This window comes from Chiroxiphia lanceolata, chromosome 9 (assembly GCF_009829145.1).
Source record: "Chiroxiphia lanceolata isolate bChiLan1 chromosome 9, bChiLan1.pri, whole genome shotgun sequence".
NCBI classification, from domain to species: domain Eukaryota; kingdom Metazoa; phylum Chordata; class Aves; order Passeriformes; family Pipridae; genus Chiroxiphia; species Chiroxiphia lanceolata.
In genome coordinates this window covers 29671153-29688617 of record NC_045645.1, presented here as the reverse complement: position 1 = coordinate 29688617, position 17465 = coordinate 29671153, and the positions used below count along the sequence as shown (strand labels likewise).

Here is a 17465-nt window from a genome sequence, read left to right as displayed (position 1 = left end):
CCCCAGCCTGGTGCCCCTGAACCCGCCCCTAAGCCAGGTTTCCAGCCAGCGCCTGAGGCAGGGAGATGCAGTGCTCTCGGGGAGGACGGAGAGCTGCTGGAGAAGCGACCTGTGGGCAAGTAAAGTCCAGTTCCAGAAACTCACAGCCAGGGCAAAGACATGTGTTTTGTCCCCGTCGGAGGTGGACGTGCTGTGCAGTGGCCAGTCCTCCATCACGGGGAGCAGCTGTGGCAGCACCTTTGCCACTGTCCTTCCTGAGGCGATGGTCTTCCACAGGGTTGCAGCAGCTCTGCGGGGCCAGAGTTCTGTGTCAGGGGGGCACTGGCCAAAGTGCCTTGAGGAGCAGGGAGGGACCATGGCAGCAGGATGGTGTGCTCTAAAGGCTGGTGAGCCTCGAGTCCCGAAGGCAGAGAGGCCCTGTACCTGTCACACGATGGGGCACAGCGCAGGAGGGTCACCACAGCATCAGCAGGGTGTTCATCAGTCACCCTCAGAAACTCCACCAGCAGCTTCTCTTCTGGAGTGGCGTTGGCTGTCAGTCTCTGGTGCACGTTCCTGACGAAGGCTGGCACCTGCAGGAGGCGTGGGGGAAGAGCTGCCAACTTGCCCAGCTTCCCCAACAAGTGCTTCCCTTCCCACCACACTGTGCTGAGAGGGCCCATGGGAGCTGGCTTGAGGGGCCACAAGCCCCTGGAGTGGTTGAGCCTTGGGCGTAGGCTGCTTACTTGCTCTGGACTGGAGACACCATTCTCCTCAAAAATATCTGGAGTGGGAGCATAATTCACACTCTCCCTGGGCACGAGGTCAGTGTCTGCAGTGCCCTCGGTCATTGCAGTGTCGGCCTCCGCAGTGAGATCGGGCGGTGCAGCGCCAGAGTTTGTGGGTTCATCGCTCAACGGGATGTCAGGGATTGCAGTGCGATCGATGGATGGGGTGTCAGGGTCTGTTGTGGCATCAGTCAAAGCAGGGTCAGACTTGGTCATGTGAACAATCGTCGGGGTATCAGAGTTTCCTGTGCCATCAGTCAGTGCGGTGGTGACATCAGGGTCTGCCTCGAGCTCAGTCGGGCTGGGGTCAGGCTGTGCCATGACCTCAGTCGGTCTGGTTGTGGTCCTTTTGCGCCGAATGCCCAAGAATTTCAGAAAGGCCTGCAGAAGAACGGAGAGCAGGGAAGAGAGGGATGTGTCCTGGTGAGCTCTGACAGCGGTGCCAGGCTGAGCAGGGACAGCAGGCCCAGCCCAGGAGGCTGTGGCTGCAGGTACCTGTGCTGCCCTGCGGAAGCGTCCATGGGCGTGGTCCTGTTCTTGTGTCCAGTCCCGTCCTGGATCTGGCAAAGAGTGAGTGTGGTCAGAGCTGAGGGGCTGCGGGACAGGCTGGAGAACACGGCCCAGCCCTGTGCTCCACAGGCAGGGCCAGCCCCGGGATGCCCAGTGCCTGGAGCTGCCGGGGGAACAGTATCGGGCCTCTTCCCCCCTCCCTTTCCCTGGCCATGTCCACAGGGGACGGGGTGGGATGAGGCAGAGCCGTCTGCAGCCACCAGCCCTGTGGCTCAGCTGTGCCACTCACCTTCCTGCAGGGGCTGGGACTGCTCCATCTTCTCCGGGTGCTGGAATGGGGCAGTTCCAGGGCCTTCCTTCTTCTTCTTCCGAAAGGGCCTGAGCAGGCTCAGGCGTCTTCCCGCCATCCTGCACTCTGGTCTTGAAGGCACCTGCAAGAGAGAGACACCTCGGAAGATCTCCGGGTGACCAAGTCCGGCAGGCTGCCCTCGAGGCCACCTACCGCAGGGATTGGAGACTCCGGAAAATTTCCGGGTCCCCAATCCTGCGGTCTGGCCTCGAGGGCACCTGAAAGAGAGAAAAGCCTAACAAACGGTATGGGTCAGCAAGTCCTGCAGTCTGGTCTCAAGGACGCCTGAAAGACAGAAAAGCCTAGCAAATGCTAGGGGTTATCAAGTGCTGCAGTGCGGCCTCGAGGGCAGCTGCCGCAGGGATTGGGGACACCTCGCAAAAGCTCCGTGTCACCGAGTCCCGCGGTCTGGCCTCGAGGACGCTCGCAGCACAGAAAATCCACCAAAACGCTCCGGTCAGAAGGGAAGGAGGTGGCTGCACGGGGGCTCCGCACAGCACCGCTCGGTCCCGTCCGTCCCGTCGCACGCTCCGAAGGAGCACTGAGGCGTGGCCACCTCCCACCATTACTATTCCTCACGTGTCACAAAGGGCCCTGTGACACCCTGCCCTGTGCCATCCCACCGTGTCACAAAGGGCCCTGTGACACCCTGCCCGTGCCCTGGGGGACTCCCCCAGCCTGGCCACGTGCCCCAGGTGAGAAGGAGTCCGTTCTGCAAAGTATCTAAGACAGCTGGACATGAACTTTAGGCACAGCTGAAAACTAAGCAAACCCTCCCCTGCTGGACGGGCTCCTGGGAGAAGTGCTGGCTGGTGGCCCTCCCAAACCGGGGCTTGACACGCAGAGGAACGTGGGGCGAGGGACACCAATGCTGCTGCCACCCCATTGCCTGGGGCTGCACCAAAATCAGCAGCTCTGCAAGTCCTCGCCCAAGGAGACCTGCCACCGCCCCCAGTCCTGCAGGGCTGGTGCCCCTCTCCTGCCCCACACAGTTGTGTCCCCGGGGCACTTCTGTGCCACAGGGCAGCCAAAGCCACGGGCACTGATGTCTGCGCTCTTGCAGGGGGCTGTTGGGAGCGGCAGCTGGAGCAATTGGTGGGCCAGTGCTCGGCAGCTGTCAGAAGGCAGAAGCACTTTCTCCTTGGGGGAATGATTTTTTTGGGCAAGTGATGAGCTGCAGCACAAAAACTCCCCTCGGTTGCTGAGTTTTGTAGGAAGATTAATTGTCAGACATCCTGTCAAGTGTTCCTTGTGTTCTTTGGACTTTTTTTCTTGCATTGTGCAAAATAAAAGCTGCCCGGTCTGATGTTCAAAGCTCCGGTTGCTGTGTGTCCCGTCTGCGACTCCCAGTTGATCTCCAGGGCATTGGGAGAACGTGAAGGGGACAGGGAGAACTCAGGGATGCAAACCTGTTCCGTGTCTCTGATTAAGGTGCCAGCCTCCTGAAGGAGCAGCCAAGACAAGTGCTGGCAGCAGACTCTTCTGCCAGTTGCTGCTCCTCGCATGGACACAGGGCACACGTTTTGCCGCGGGTGCAGAACACTTGATGCAAGAGCGATGGGGGGCCGTGCATTGGTAGGGAATGGTCTCCAGCACGTCCAAAGTAGGATCCTCTAGCAGCAAAGCTGAGCTTGTGAACTGGGCCATCTTTGCAGCAGACAGCACAGCTGCTGACTTCCCTCCATCCTGCAGACCTGAGCCAGAGGAGCCTTGCTTCAGCTTCTGCTGCTTCTTCCTTCCACTCCAGAAAGGCCTACATTTGGCGTTCAGAAGGCCATGCCTGTGTTTTTAAGGTGTCTGCCTGGAGGAGAGGTTGAGCAGCTGCACCCCAGTGCAGCTCCTGTGCCATGGCAGTCTCTAAGGATGGCCCCAGCACCGCTGCCTTGGGACGTCTGAGCGTGGAAGGGGAGTGTGCCCTCAGGCACGGCCATGGAAGTCAGTCAGGAGGACAGGTTGCCCCTGAAGCTGCCAAGTGTTGCTGTGAGGCTGGGCAGTCAATAGAAAGGCCTCGTGGCCCCTTTTCCTGAAGCCTTTGGCCAAAGCCGGTGCAATTGTGCCCCCAGCATGCCCGCTTTTGGCATGCTGGCGGTGTGGGTGCCTGGGCGAGGAGGCCCAGGCGTTGTGGCTGCTGCTGCTCCTGTGCACAGCCTGCTGCTGTTGTCTGTGGCACGGAACCGCTTGGGCGCAGAGACTGCGCGGCCCTGCCCGAGGAGCCCTGTGCCCTCCCCGTGCTGGCAGCAGCTCTGCGGGCCCAGAGCTCTGCCTCAGCAGGCTCTGGGCCACAGCCCTGTGGGCTGGGCAGCCGCGGGGGCCCGAGCTGGCCCCCAGCCCTGCCTGTGCCCCTGCCCCTGGCCAGCAGCACCCAGGGGACGTGCCCCGGCAGGGCCCCCTTGCCTCCTTGTCCCCAGCCAGGTCAGCCTGGTCCCCTTGGGGTGTGCCCACCCTCCTGCCCAGGCCTCCAGGCCTTCTGCCGCAGGCATGGGAGGTGCCCCGGGCAAGCACCAGAGCAGCCGGCTGGCAGGGAACGGGAGGCTGCCTGGGGGCTGCTTATGGCCTCTGCCCCCAGTTGCTCAGGACATTCCCACACCCTGTCCCCTCAGGGCCTCCTCTGCCCAGCCTGTCCCCTCACAGGCCTCCCGCCACCCCCTCCCTCACGCATTCTCCTTGGTGCTTCCCAATCCCTCATCCCGGCAGGGCCTCCGCAGCACCTCAGCCCTTCAGGGCCTCCCAGCGCCCCGTCCCTCAGGCTCTCCCCCAGCCCCGACAACCGGCCCGGCAGCGGCGCAGCCCTGAAGGAGCTCCACAGGAGCCGCTCAGGAGGCACCTGCCAGCCCTCAGCAATCCAGACAGCAACACACGGGCAGGCCACAGATGCTGCTTCCCGCCTGGCACAGGGCCTGTGCCACCTCCCAGGACCAGCTTCTCAGGGATCCCCACAGCTCCAGGCTCTGGCCATGCACTCTGCTGGAAGTGTTGAGGCTCCAGCAGAACCCCCCAAGGCCAAGGGCCTTTTGGGCACTCTCCCTTGCCCACTGCACACCTGGTCTGAGCACAAGGGCTATTTTCCCCTCTTCCCCTCCGTGGACAACCATGCACTAAAAAAAAACTTGCTGGGCCTCTGTGTTTCCTAAGATGTCTAGATGTATTTGATATTCCATGCTGGTGTAAAAGGCCGTCCTTGCAGAAAAGCGCATTTTCCTCTCCAGAGCCAGTCTTGTTGCTGCTGGAGTCTGGAGCAGGGAGCTCTTTGTACAGCTCTTAGCATGTACAGTTGGAATGGCCAGGCCTGTGATGGCGAGCCTGAGGTCATCGGTCATTCCTCTCAGGGCTGGAACCGAGAGGAATGGAGGCTACCGGAATCTGGTGGATTTAGATTTCGGTGTCGGTTAAGGTTTAGATTTCTGGACACCCTTGATGATTTTCAAGGTTTTAGCTGCCAGCCTTGAGATGGCAGGGCTGTCAGCAGTCATGCCTTGAAGGGCTGGAAGAGAAAAGACCGGAGCCAAGATGAGAGCCAGCATTTGCAGGGACCCGAGGAGGCCCTCCTGGCAGGGCCATCCCACCCAGCTCTTGCCATGGCCAGGAGGGAGCAAGGTCAATGTGATCAGCCAGATGGTGCTGGCCACCAATCCCCCCGTGCCCCTGGAATCTCTCTCTGCTCTGTCCATGCACAGGGAGCAGAGGCCCCCACAGTTGGGGCAGGATTGCAATTCCCTGCCCAGGCTCTGTGGTCCTCCCGCCAGCCCCTGCTGACAGCCCACTGCCCGCACTCACTGTCAGTGATGACCTCTGTGATGAGCTCGTCCTCCTCCTGCCCCTTCCTGAGGTACCTCCCGGCGATCCCTGGGAACACAGACTGCTGTCAGGGCCCCAGCGGCACAGTTCCCCCCCCGGTGGCGCTGCCGGCCCGGCCACACGCCCTCCTGCCCTGGCAGGGCTGAGCCCGGGGCCTTCCGCCTGGGGACTCCCCAGGGCTGGGCTGGCACAGGGCAGGCAGCAGCCGCCAGGGCACTCGGGGCTCCCCAGCACATCCCTGGGCCGCATCCTGCTGCCGCTGCAGCAGGCCGGGGCTGGGGCCGAGCTGCAGCGGGGCTGGGGAGGGACCTTGTGGCTCACCAAGAACCTGAGGGCCAACTCTTGCAGGGGCTCCTGTGGGCTCTCCAGGAATGGCAGGGCCTGCCACATGAAGTCCACCACTCGTTTCTTCCCGCTTTCCAGCTGCAGAGAGCGGCAGGGCACAGAGGGAAGGGTTGGCTGGGACTCTGCCCCTTGGCCGGGCACTGCCTGCGCCCAGCACTGGTCTCCCCTGGCTCGGGGGCAGAGCAGCCTGCAGAGGAGCCCGCACGCCCAGGCAAGGCAGCAGCGGGTGGGGCGCAGGCTGCTGTCCCGCGGGCAGCTGCAGCAGTGGGCAGGGGCACAGTGCCGGCCCCGAACTCTGGACATCGGGGGCTGGGGGCTGGACTAGCCTGGGGCTGGGCCTTCCTGCCATCCTTACCAGGCAGTCAAAGAAACACCAGGGCTTGTCTGCCTCCAGCAGGTTCTTGAGATCCCTTCTCTTCAGGAACCTGAGTGCACGAAGCAGTGCTCCCCGAGAGGCCTGCAGAGCAACAGAGACCAGAACATGGTACTGCAGCCCAGGGCACAGGACCCTTGTCCCCACACCAAGATCAGGAGGAGGCTGGAGCCCGGGAGGTGCCAGGGCAGGAGGCAGCCCGGCCCCCCTCTCATGGGGACACCAGAGTCCAGAAAGTCCTCACGTCTGCCAGGTGCTCGTTCTCATCGTGCGAGAGGAAGAAGAGTGGCAGCAGGCTCTGGATCACGTGCGGCCGCAGGGGTTGTTTTCCCTCCTCCACTACCAACTTCAACACCTTTCGGAAGAGGTGAATGGAGAGCAGCTGCACGTGGATGTTGTCCTGATGGCAAGGAAGAGGAAAAGACCTCAGCACCGGCTGCTCAAGGCCCACCGGGGCACAAGCCTGCAAATCCACAGGCCACAGTTTCCTGGCAGCACCCAGCGCCTGGGGTGGGGGGCACAGAGCCTTACGTGGCCAAAGAGTGTCTGGAGTGCCTCAGCCAGTTCCAGGGCAGTGGGGGGTGGAGATTGGGATGTCTCTGTCCTGGACTTGATTGATGAGTACAGAGAGGGCCATCCCCACCAGCTCTCCATCTGCATCCCACAGTAGCTCCAGGAGGCTTTCTGTCAGGCTCTGCACACCATCAGCCTGTGAGGAACACAGTGCTGTGCTGTGAAGCCATGAATGGCTGCAGCCCCAACCCCGCTCTGGTGGGGCAGCCCACGTGCTGCCGCGGGGCCCAGAGGCCAAAGGCCTGTGCCGAGGGACTCGGGCAGCTGAGCGGGAGGCAGCAGAGCTGGGTGCAGGCGGCCACAGCTCCCGAAGCCCAGCCAAGCCCAAGCGACTGCGTTCCTGAGCCCCAGGGTTCCAGCACGGCTTCAGCCAACTGCCCCTTCTCACCATCACGGGATCCTGGGTGAGTACCAGGAGGCCTCGGAGCGCCAGGCGACGCATCTCTGGGCACTCACTCCCGAGGTGCCTTGAAAGGCTCTGCAGAATGCTGCCTCCCCAGTCACTCATATCCAGGCAGTCCAGGACCTGAAAGGCACGCAGCAGTGATGGGGTGCCTGGCTGGCAGGAGCCCAGACTCACACAGGGCTGGGCCCTCCAAGAGGCCAGAGAGGTGGAGGCCGCTCAGCCAGGCAGCGCTCGCCATCAGCTCACCTCCACAAGGAATGCCAGTGGTGAGGAGCTCCAAGTGGGGCTCCTCCCTGCTCAGCAGCTCCAGCAGGTGGAGTGTGATGCGGGAACACAAGGGGCTGGAGACACGGGCGCATCTCCCTGCCAGTGGGAAAAGGAACCCATTGACCCTGAGCCGGGTGGGCCAACCTCTCCTGGGATGGACTCACAGAGGCCTGGTCTTTCCCCAGGACAAGGGCACTTTAGGAGGCGGCTCCTCCTGTGCACCCGCCTCTCCCAGCCTTTGCCACTACTGCTCGGCCATCCCTGGGTGACAAGGCCCCTGGCCCAGACCACGGGCACTGTGTGGGTGCCCCGTGGACAGGCAGAAAGGACAGGGGCAGCGGGGACAAGGGGGTCTCACCTGGCCAGCAGCCCCCACTGCATTGTGGTGGGTGTCAGCACTGAGGAGCGTTGTCCCAGCCGCGCTTGCGTTCCATTGAAAGCACAACATCCTCACACTCCAGATGGCAAAGCAGAGCCTTCATTGTCAGCACTGCAAAACCTGGGTGCAGAGCAAAGCCAAGGTCATGCTGGGAACCCTGAGCCAGCCCCGAGGGCACAGAAGGTAGAGGAGGACTGGATGGAGCACCTGTTGGGCTGAGTGGGAAGGTTGTGTTGCTGCCAGGCATCCCCTCCAGAAGGTGTCGACCTCCTCTGGCGTCTGCTCTGTGCTGATGAGAACATTGGAAGAGCAGAGCCACGAGGGAGACGGGGGGAGTACTCTGTCAATGACTCTGGGAACTGGAACAACTGCAGAGTCTCCCAGATCACCCTGGTTGCCTGCAAAAGATAAACCATCCGGACCCACAGCTCTCAGTGCCCAGATGTCCATGTGGCAGGGCCCGAGCGTGGGAGGGAGGACGCCAGGGAGGATGCAGGGGAGCACGTGGCCTGGTGCCCCTGAACCTGCACCTAACCTACGTTTCCAGCCCATTGCCTGAGGCAGGGAGAATGCAGTGCTGGGGGAGGATGGAGAGCCACCGGAGAGGTGACCTGGGGTGAGCAAAAGCCCTTCCCATGAACTCACAGCCAGGCAAAGACATCCGTTTCGTCCCCGTCGGAGGTGGACGTGCTGTGCAGTGGCCAGTCCTCCATCACGGAGAGCAGCTGTGGCAGCACCTTCACCACTGTCCTTTCCTGGTGAGGGATGGTTCCTCCACATGATGGCAGCAGCTCTGCGGGGCCAGTTCTGTATCAGGGAGGCACTGGCCAAAGTGCCTTGAGAGCAGGGAGGGACCATGGCAGCAGGATGGGGGCTGACATGGCCGGGCTGGGAAACAGAGGGGCCAGATGGTCCTGGAACTCTCCATTCCCTCTGGCAGACCATGTGGGACAGGATGGGACAGGGTGATGTGCTCTAAAGGCTGGTGAGCCCCGAGTCCCGAAGGCAGAGATGCCCTGTACCTGTCACACGATGGGGCACAGCGCAGGAGGGTCACCACAGCAGCATCAGGGTGTTCATCAGTCACCCTCAGAAACTCCATCAGTAGCTTCTCTTCTGGATTGGCGTTGACTGTCAGTCTCTGGTGCACGTTCCTGACGAAGGCTGGCACCTGCAGGAGGTGTGGGGGAAAAAGCTGCCAACTTGCCCGAGCTTCCCTGACAAGTGCTTCCCTTCCCACCACACTGTGCTGGCCTCAAAGGGCTGAGAGGGCCCAGGGGAGCTGGCTAGAGGGGCCACACCATCCCTGGGGACTTGAGCCTGGCCACAGGCTGCTTACTTGCTTTGCATCAGAGACACCGTTCTCCTCAGGAACATCCAGAGAGGGACCATCTTTCCCCCTCTGAGCAGACCTGCTGTTGGTGTCTGCACCAGCTGTCCTGGCCTGGATGTGGCAAAGAGTGAGCACAGTCAGAGCTGAGGGGGCTACAGGAGATGCCAGAGAACACACCCCAGCCCTGTGCTCCACAGGCAGGGCCAGCCTTGGCATTCCCAGTGCCTGGAGCTGCCGGGGGATCGGCCCTGGGCCCTCTTCCCCCTCCCTTTCCCCGGCCATGTCCACAGGGAATATGATGGGATGAGGCCCATCTGGCTGCAGCCACCAGCCCTGTGGCCCAGCTCTGCCACTCACCCTCCTGCAAGGGCTGAGACTGCTCCACCTCTTCAGGTTGCTGTGCTGGGGCCACTCCAGGGCCTTCCTCCTCATCCTCCTCCTTCAACCCGGGCCACCTGGGGCACGCTGGAGGTCTCTGCGTGGGGTCAGGCTGTGCTATGACCTCAGCTGGTGAGGTCCTGGTCTTTCTACGCCGAATACCCAATAGTGTCAGAAAGGTCTGCCAGAAGAACGGAGAGCAGGGAAGAGAGGGATTGCCATGGTGAGCTCTGACAGCGGTGCCAGGCTGAGCAGGGACAGCAGGCCCAGCCCAGGAGGCCGTGGCTGCAGGTACCTGTGCTGCCCTGCGGAAGCATCCACGGGCACGGTCCTGTTCTTGTGTCCGGTCCCGTCCTGGATCTGGCAAAGAGTGAGCGCAGTCAGAGCTGAGGGGCTGCGGGACAGGCCGGAGAACACGGCCCAGCCCTGCGCTCCACAGGCAGGGCCAGCCCCGGGATGGCCAGTGCCTGGAGCTGCCAGGGGAACAGTCTCGGTCCCTTCCTACCCTCTTCCCTTTCCCTGGTCATGTCCACAAGGGATGGGATAGGAAGAGGGCCATATGGCTGCAGCCACCAGCCCTGTGGCCCAGCTCTGCCACTCACCCTCCTGCAGGGGCTGAGACTGTTCTGCCTCCTCAGGCTGCTGGGATGGGGCAGGCCAGGGCCTTCCTCCTCATCCTTCACCCAGGCCTGCTTGGGAATGCTGGGAGGTCTCTGCTCCATTCCTCTGTCTGGCTCCATGGCTTCCTGCAGGAGACATGGCATGGAAAAGCTCTGGGTCACCAAGTCCTGCATTTGTGCCTTGAAGGCTCCTGCAACAGAAGACTTGGGAACTCTCCGGCCCATCAAGTCCCATGGTCTGGCCTCGAGGGCACCTGCCACAAGGACTAGGATGCCTTGGAAGAGCTCCAGTTCACCAAGTCCCCCTCTCTGGCCTGGAGGATGCACGTGGAGGGCAACCAGAAGGAGTAACTTGCCCACTGTCCCCTGAGAAGTGCTTCCCTTCCCGCCACACTGTGCTGGCCTCAAAGGCTGAGGGGGCCCAGCAGACCCGGCTTGAGGGCCCACACAATCCCTGCCACAGGCTGCTTACTTGAGCAGAGACAGCTCCGTCCCCAAGAACGTCCAGACTGGGAGCATCGGGCAGGCGCTGAACAGGTGTGCTCTCAGTGTCTGCCATGCCCTCAGTCGTTGCCCCGTCAGCCTCCGTGCTGAGCTCAGGCAGGGCGGTGTTGGAGTTTGTCCCATCCTCGGTCACCGCACTGTCACAGTTTGCTGTGCCATCACTCGACGCGGTGCCAACATCAGGGTGTGCCCTTGAGCTCACTCGGCGTGGGGTCAGGCTGTGCCAGGACCTCAGCTGGTGTGATCTTCTACGCCGAATGGTCAGGGATGTCAGACAAGCCTGCAGGAGAACGGAGAGCAGGGAAGAGAGGGATGTGCCATGGTGAGCTCTGACAGCGGTGCCAGGCTGAGCAGGGACAGCAGGCCCAGCCCAGGAGGCCGTGGCTGCAGGTACCTGTGCTGCCCTGAGGAAGCGTCCACGGGCGCGGTCCTGTTCTTGTGTCCGGTCCCGTCCTGGATCTGGCAAAGAGTGAGCGCAGTCAGAGCTGAGGGGCTGCGGGACAGGCCGGAGAACACGGCCCAGCCCTGCGCTCCACAGGCAGGGCCAGTGCCTGGAGCTGCTGGGGGATTGGCCCTGGGCCCTCTTCCCCCCCCTCCGTTTCCCTGGCCATGTCTACAGGGGATGGGATGGGAAGAGCCCCATCTGGCAGCAGCCACAGGCCCTGTGGCTCAGCTCTGCCACTCACCCTCCTGCAGGGGCTGAGACTGCTCTGCCTCCTCAGGCTGCTGTGCAGGGGTAGTCTCAGGGCCTTCCTTCTTTTTCTTCCTCCTGAGAAACCTACACAGGCTGAAGCGTCCTCTGCCATCCTACAGTCGGGCCTCGAGGGCACCTGCTGCAGGGAATGGAGACGCAAGAGAAAGCTCTGGGGCACAGGAGTCCCAGAGAATGGCCTCGAGGGCACCTGCCACAGGGAACTGGAGACGCCTCGGAAAATTCCCGGGTCACCAATCCTGTGGTCTGGCCTCGAGGGCACCTGAATGAGAGAAAAGCCAACAAAACAGTGTTGGTTATCAAGTCCTGCAGTGCGGCCTCGAGGGCAGCTGCCGCAGGGATTGGGGACACCTCGCAAAAGCTCCGTGTCACCGAGTCCCGCGGTCTGGCCTCGAGGACGCTCACAGCACAGAAAATCCACCAAAATGCTCCGGTCAGAAGGGAAGGAGGTGGCTGCACGGGGGCTCCGCACAGCACCGCTCGGTCCCGTCCGTCCCGTCGCACGCTCCGAGGAGCACTGAGGCGTGGCCACCTCCCCACCAGTACTATGTCCTCACGTGTCACAAAGGGCCCTGTGACACCCTGCCCTGTGCCATCCCACCGTGTCACAAAGGGCCCTGTGACACCCTGCCCCGTGCCCTGGGGACTCCCCCAGCCTGGCCAACGTGCCCCAGGTGAGAAGGAGTCCGTTCTGCAAAGTATCTAAGACAGCTGGACATGAACTTTAGGCACAGCTGAAAAACTAAGCAAACCCTCCCCTGCTGGCACGGGCTCCTTGGGAGAAGTGCTGGCTGGTGGCCCTCCCAAACACGGGGCTGTGACACACAGAAGGAACGTGGGGGCGAGGGCAGCAATGCTGCTGCCACCCCATTGCCCGGGGCTGCACCAAAATCAGCAGCTCTGCAAGTCCTCGCCCAAGGAGACCTGCCACCGCCCCCAGTCCTGGCAGGGCTGGTGCCCCTCTCCTGCCCCACACAGTTGTGTCCCCGGGGCACTTCTGTGCCACAGGGCAGCCAAAGCCAACGGGCACTGATGTCTGCGCTCTTGCAGGGGGCTGTTGGGAGCGGCAGCTGGAGCAATTGGTGGCCGTGCTCGGCAGCTGTCAGAAGGCAGAAGCACTTTCTCCTTGGGGGAATGATTTTTTTTGGGCAAGTGATGAGCTGCAGCACAAAAACTCCCCTCGGTTGCTGAGTTTTGTAGGAAGATTAGATTGGTCAGACATCCTGTCAAGTTTCCTTGTGTTCTTTGGACTTTTTCTTGCATTGTGCAAAATAAAAGCTGCCCGGTCTGATGTTCAAGCTCCGGTTGCTGTGTGTCCGTCTGCGACTCCCAGCTGATCTCCAGGGCATTGGGGGAAAATGAAGGGGACAGGGAGAACTCAGGGATACAAACCTGTTCCGTGTCTCTGATTAAGGTGCCAGCCTCCTGAAGGAGCGGCCAAGACAAGTGCTGGCAGCAGACGTCTCCTGCCAGTTGCTGCTCTCGCATGGACACAGGGCACACGTGTTGCCGCGGGTGCAGAACACTTGATGCAAGAGCGATGGGGGGCCGTGCATTGGTAGGGAATGGTCTCCAGCACGTCCAAAGTAGGATCCTCTAGCAGGAAAAGCTGAGCTTGTGAACTGGGCCATCTTTGCAGCAGACAGCACAGTGCTGACTTCCCTCCATCCTGCAGCCTGAGCCAGAGGAGGCCTTGCTTCAGCTTCTGCTGCTTCTTCCTTCCACTCCAGAAAGGCCTACATTTGGCGTTCAGAAGGCCATGCCTGTGTTTTTAAGGTGCCTGCCTGGAGGAGAGGTTGAGCAGCTGCACCCCAAGTGCAGCTCCTGTGCCATGGCAGTCTCTAAGGATGGCCCCAGCACCGCTGCCTTGGGACGTCTGAGCGTGGAAGGGGAGTGTGCCCTCAGGCACGGCCATGGAAGTCAGTCAGGAGGACAGGCTGCCCTGAAGCTGCCAAGTGTTGCTGTGAGGCTGGGCAGTCAATAGAAAGGCCTCGTGGCCCCTTTTCCTGAAGCCTTTGGCCAAAGCCGGTGCAATTGTGCCCCCAGCATGCCCGCTTTTGGCATGCTGGCCGGTGTGGGTGCCTGGGCGAGGAGGCCCAGGCGTTGTGGCTGCTGCTGCTCCTGTGCACAGCCTGCTGCTGTTGTCTGTGGCATGGAACCGCTTGGGCAGCAGAGACTGCGTGGCCCTGCCCGAGGAGCCCCCCCCACGCCCTCCCAGTGTTGGCAGCAGCTCTGCGGGCCCAGAGCTCCGGCTCTTCCAGCCCCAGCCCTGCCTGTGCCCCTGTCCCTGGCCAGCAGCACCCAGGGGACGTGCCCCGGCAGGGCCCCCTTGCCCTCCTTGACCCCAGCCAGGCCAGCCTGGTCCCCTTGGGGGTGTGCCCACCCTCCTGCCCAGGCCTCCAGGCCTTCTTTTGCAGGCATGGCAGATGCCCCGGGCAAGCGCCAGAGCAGCCGGCTGGCAGGGAACCGGGAGGCTGCCTGGGGGCTGCTTATGGCCTCTGCCCCCCAGTTGCTCAGGCCTTCCCACACCCTGTCCCCTCAGGGCCTCCTCTGCCCAGCCTGTCCCCTCACAGTCTCCCGCCACCCCCTCCCTCACGCATTCCCCTTGGTGCTTCCCAATCCCTCATCCGGGCAGGGCCTCCGCAGCACCTCAGCCCTTCAGGGCCTCCCAGCGCCCCGTCCCCTCAGGCTCTCCCCCAGCCCCGACAACCGGCCCGGCAGCGGCGCAGCCCTGAAGGAGCTCCACAGGAGCCGGCTCAGGAGGCACCTGCCAGCCCTCAGCAATCCCAACACCAACACACGGGCAGGCCACAGATGCTGCTTCCTGGCTGGCACAGGGCCTGTGGCCACCTCTCAGGACCAGCTTCTCAGGGATCCCCACAGCTCCAGGCTCTGGCCATGCACTCTGCTGCAAGTGTTGAGGCTCCAGCGGAACCCCCCAAGGCCAAGGGCCTTTTGGGCACTTTCCCTTGCCCACTGCACCTTTGGGCAAGTGTTGTGGAGCACAAGGGCCCTTTTTCCCCTCTTCCCAGATTCCCTGTGGACGCCGAGCACCAAAAAAACCTCCTGAGCCTCTGTGTATGCTGAGAGGAATTTCATAGTCTCATGCTGGGGTAACAGGAACTGGTTGCAGAGAGGGGTGTGTTGCGCAGGCTCAGGAGGTCCCATCAGACAGGGTTCCCAGGATCAGTCTCCGCTGACCTCCGGCAGCTGTGCCAGAGAGGAGCCTCCCTGTTCTGCGCATTCTGGAGCTGATCTTCAAACTGCTGGAACCTGGAGAAGACTGAGGTCTCTGGACAGCTCTAAGGATTTCCTGGGTTTGAAGTGCCAGGCTTTTGACAGCAGCGCTGTCGGGAGTCATGTCTTCAATAACTGGAAGAGAAAAGAACGGAGCCGAGGTCAGAGAGCAGATCTCTGGTGAGCCAAGAAGCCCCTCCTGCCAGGACCATCCCACCCAACTCTTGCCATGGCCAGGAGGGAGCAGGGCCCAACGGGATCAGCCAGGAGGTGCTGGCCACCAATCCTCCCCGTGCCCCTGAAATCTGTCTCTGCTCTGCCCAAGCTGTTGCTCATCTCTGCAGGGAGCAGAGCCCTGCGCAGCCAGGGCAGGATTGCAGCTCCCTGCCCAGGGCTCTGTGCTCCCCTCACCAGCCCCACTGCCCTCACTCACCGTTAATGGCGACCTGCAGCTCTACCCGCTGGCCCCTCATGTACCTCCCGGCGATCCCTGGGAACACAGACGCTGTCAGGGCCCCAGCGGCACAGCTCCCCCCCGGTGGTGCTGCCGGCCCGGCCACACGCCCTCCTGCCCTGGCAGGGCTGAGCCCGGGGCCTTCCCGCCTGGGGACTCCCCAGGGCTGGGCTGGCACAGGGCAGCAGCAGCCGCCAGGGCACTTGGGGCTCCCCAGCACATCCCTGGGCCACATCCTGCTGCCGCTGCAGCAGCCGGGGCTGGGGCTGAGCTGCAGCGGGGCGGGGAGGGACCTTGTGGCTCACCAATGAACCTGAGGGCCGCCTCTCGCACGGGTTCCTGTGGGCTCTCCAGGTACGGCAGGGCCTGGCAGGCGTACTCGACTGCTCTTCTCTTGTCGTTTTCCAGCTGCAGAGAGCGGCAGGGCACAGAGGGAAGGGTTGGCTGGGGCTCTGCCCCTTGGCCGGGGCGCTGCCTGCGCCCAGCACTGGCCTCCCCTGCCCGCAGAGCCCTGAGGCCCGGGCAGCAGCCGCTGGGGCCGGCTTTGGAGGGAGCAGAGGGCTGGCTGCTCCCCGGCAGCCGCGGGGCCGCCCTGCCCCACAGCCCAGCTGGGCCGGGGCTCCAGCGGCCCCCTGGCTCGGGCGCAGAGCAGCCTGCAGAGGAGCCCGCACGCCCAGGCAAGGCAGCAGCGGGTGGGGCGCAGGCTGCTGTCCCGCGGGCGGCTGCAGCAGTGGGCAGGGGCACAGTGCCGGCCCCGCACTCTGGGCATCGGGGACTGCGGCTTTGGGGTCGTCCTTACCAGGCACTCACTGAACCTCCAAGGCTGCTCTGTCTTCAGCAGCTTCACCAGATCCCTCCTCTTCAGCAACCCCGCTGCACGAAGCAGCGCTTTCCGAGAGGCCTGCAGAGCAACAGAGACCGGGACATGGCATCACAGCCCAGGGCACGGGCCCCATGTCCCTGGAGCAAGGCCAGGAGGAGATTGGAGCCTTGGAGGTGCCAGGGCAGGAGACAGCCCAGCCCCCTGCCACGGGGACACCAGACTCTGCAAGTTCTCACTTCTGCCACGTCCTGGTTCTCATGATGCCAGTGGAAAAAAAGTGGGAGCAGGCTGTAGATGACGTGTGTCTTCAGGAGTTGTTTACTCTTATCCACTGCCAACTCCATCACCTTTTGGAAGAGGTAAATGGAGAGCAGCTGCACATGGATGTTGTCCTGATGGCAAGGAAGAGGAAAAGACCTCAGCACTGGCTGCTCCAGGCCCACCGGGACACAAGCCTGCAAATCCACAGGCCACAGTTTCCTGGCAGCACCCAGCGCCTGGGGTGGGGGGCACAGAGCCTTACGTAGCCAAAGAGTGGCGGGAGCAGCTCAGCCAGCCGCAGGGCAGTGGGGGGTGGAGATTGGGATGTCTCTGTCCTGGACTTGATTGATGAGTACAGAGAGGACCATCCCCACCAGCTCTCCGCCTGTATAGCACAGTAGCTCCACGAGGCTTGGTGTCAGGCTCCGCACACCGTCAGCCTGTGTGGAACACAATGGTGTGCTGTGAAGCCACGAATCATGGAATCCTAGAATATCCCGAGTTGGAAGTGACCCACATGGATCATTGAGTCCAGCTCCTGGCCTGCACTGGACCATGCCCAACAATCCCGTTGTGTCCCTGAGAGTGTTGTCCTTGAGCTCTGGCAGCCTTGGGGCTGTGACCTCTTCCCAGTGGGCCTGTTCCAGTGCCAGAGCACCCTGTGAGTGAAGAACCTTTCCCTATTCCCCAAGCTAAGCCTCCCCTTGGCCCAGCCAAGCCCAAGCGATTGCACTCCCCCAGCCCCAGGCTGCCGGCACAGCTTCAGCCAATTGCCCCCTCCTCACCATCCCAGGAGCCTTGCTCAGCAGCACGAGGCCTCTCAGCACCAGGCGATGCATCTCTGTGCACTGGCTCCAGAGGCGCCTGGAAAGGATCTCCAGGATGCTGTCACTCCATTCAGTCATGTCCGGGCAGTCCAGGGCCTGAAAGGCAGGGAGCAGTGACGGGGTGCCCGGCCGGCAGGAGCCCAGACCCGCACCGGGCTGGGCCCAGGCAGCAGCGCAGGGCGCGGCACCGTCCCGGGCAGCTGCAGCTGCGAGAGGGCAGAGAGGTGGAGGCAGGTCAGCACGGCAGTGCTCGCCATCAGGCTCACCTCCACAAGGAATGCCATGGCAGGAGCTCCCAGGAGGTCTTCTCCCTGGTGAGCAGCCTCAGCAGGCAGAGGGCAATCGGGTAATACAAGGGGCTCGAGGCACGGCGCATCTCCCTGCCCGGGGAAAGAGGCACCATCAGCCCTGAGCCGGGTAGGCCAACCTCTCCCGGGAGTCACTGACAGAGTCCTGGTCTTTCCCCACCAGGTTGGGAGGGGACGAGGGCGCTCTGGGAGGCGGCTCCTCCTGTGCACCCGCCTCTCCCAGCCTTTGCCACTCTGCTCGGCC

General features: G+C 62.7%; 2 protein-coding genes and 1 long non-coding RNA gene across 3 annotated transcripts; all 3 read right to left on the bottom strand.

The window, feature by feature from the left end:
* Positions 1–28: 28 nt before the first annotated feature.
* On the bottom strand, positions 29–11390 carry LOC116791089. The gene is made up of 6 exons (XM_032696771.1): positions 11286–11390; positions 9771–9835; positions 726–1148; positions 424–572; positions 145–289; positions 29–52 (listed from the first exon to the last, which is right to left on the bottom strand). Exons 3-6 carry the CDS (start codon positions 1086–1088, stop codon positions 29–31), a joined length of 681 nt encoding a protein of 226 aa, XP_032552662.1. The 5' UTR covers positions 1089–1148; positions 9771–9835; positions 11286–11390.
* LOC116790787 lies at positions 6733–7381 on the bottom strand. The gene is made up of 3 exons (XR_004358494.1): positions 7365–7381; positions 7101–7238; positions 6733–6848 (listed from the first exon to the last, which is right to left on the bottom strand). It is a non-coding gene; the product is annotated as an uncharacterized LOC116790787 (long non-coding RNA).
* A 3075-nt stretch (positions 11391–14465) lies between the features above and the next one.
* On the bottom strand, positions 14466–17203 carry LOC116791088 (maestro heat-like repeat-containing protein family member 6). Its single transcript, XM_032696770.1, has 8 exons — positions 17180–17203; positions 16872–17009; positions 16349–16526; positions 16062–16217; positions 15802–15903; positions 15308–15410; positions 14982–15038; positions 14466–14683 (listed from the first exon to the last, which is right to left on the bottom strand). Exons 4-8 carry the CDS (start codon positions 16167–16169, stop codon positions 14466–14468), a joined length of 588 nt encoding a protein of 195 aa, XP_032552661.1. The 5' UTR covers positions 16170–16217; positions 16349–16526; positions 16872–17009; positions 17180–17203.
* Between the last annotated feature and the right edge of the window lie 262 nt (positions 17204–17465).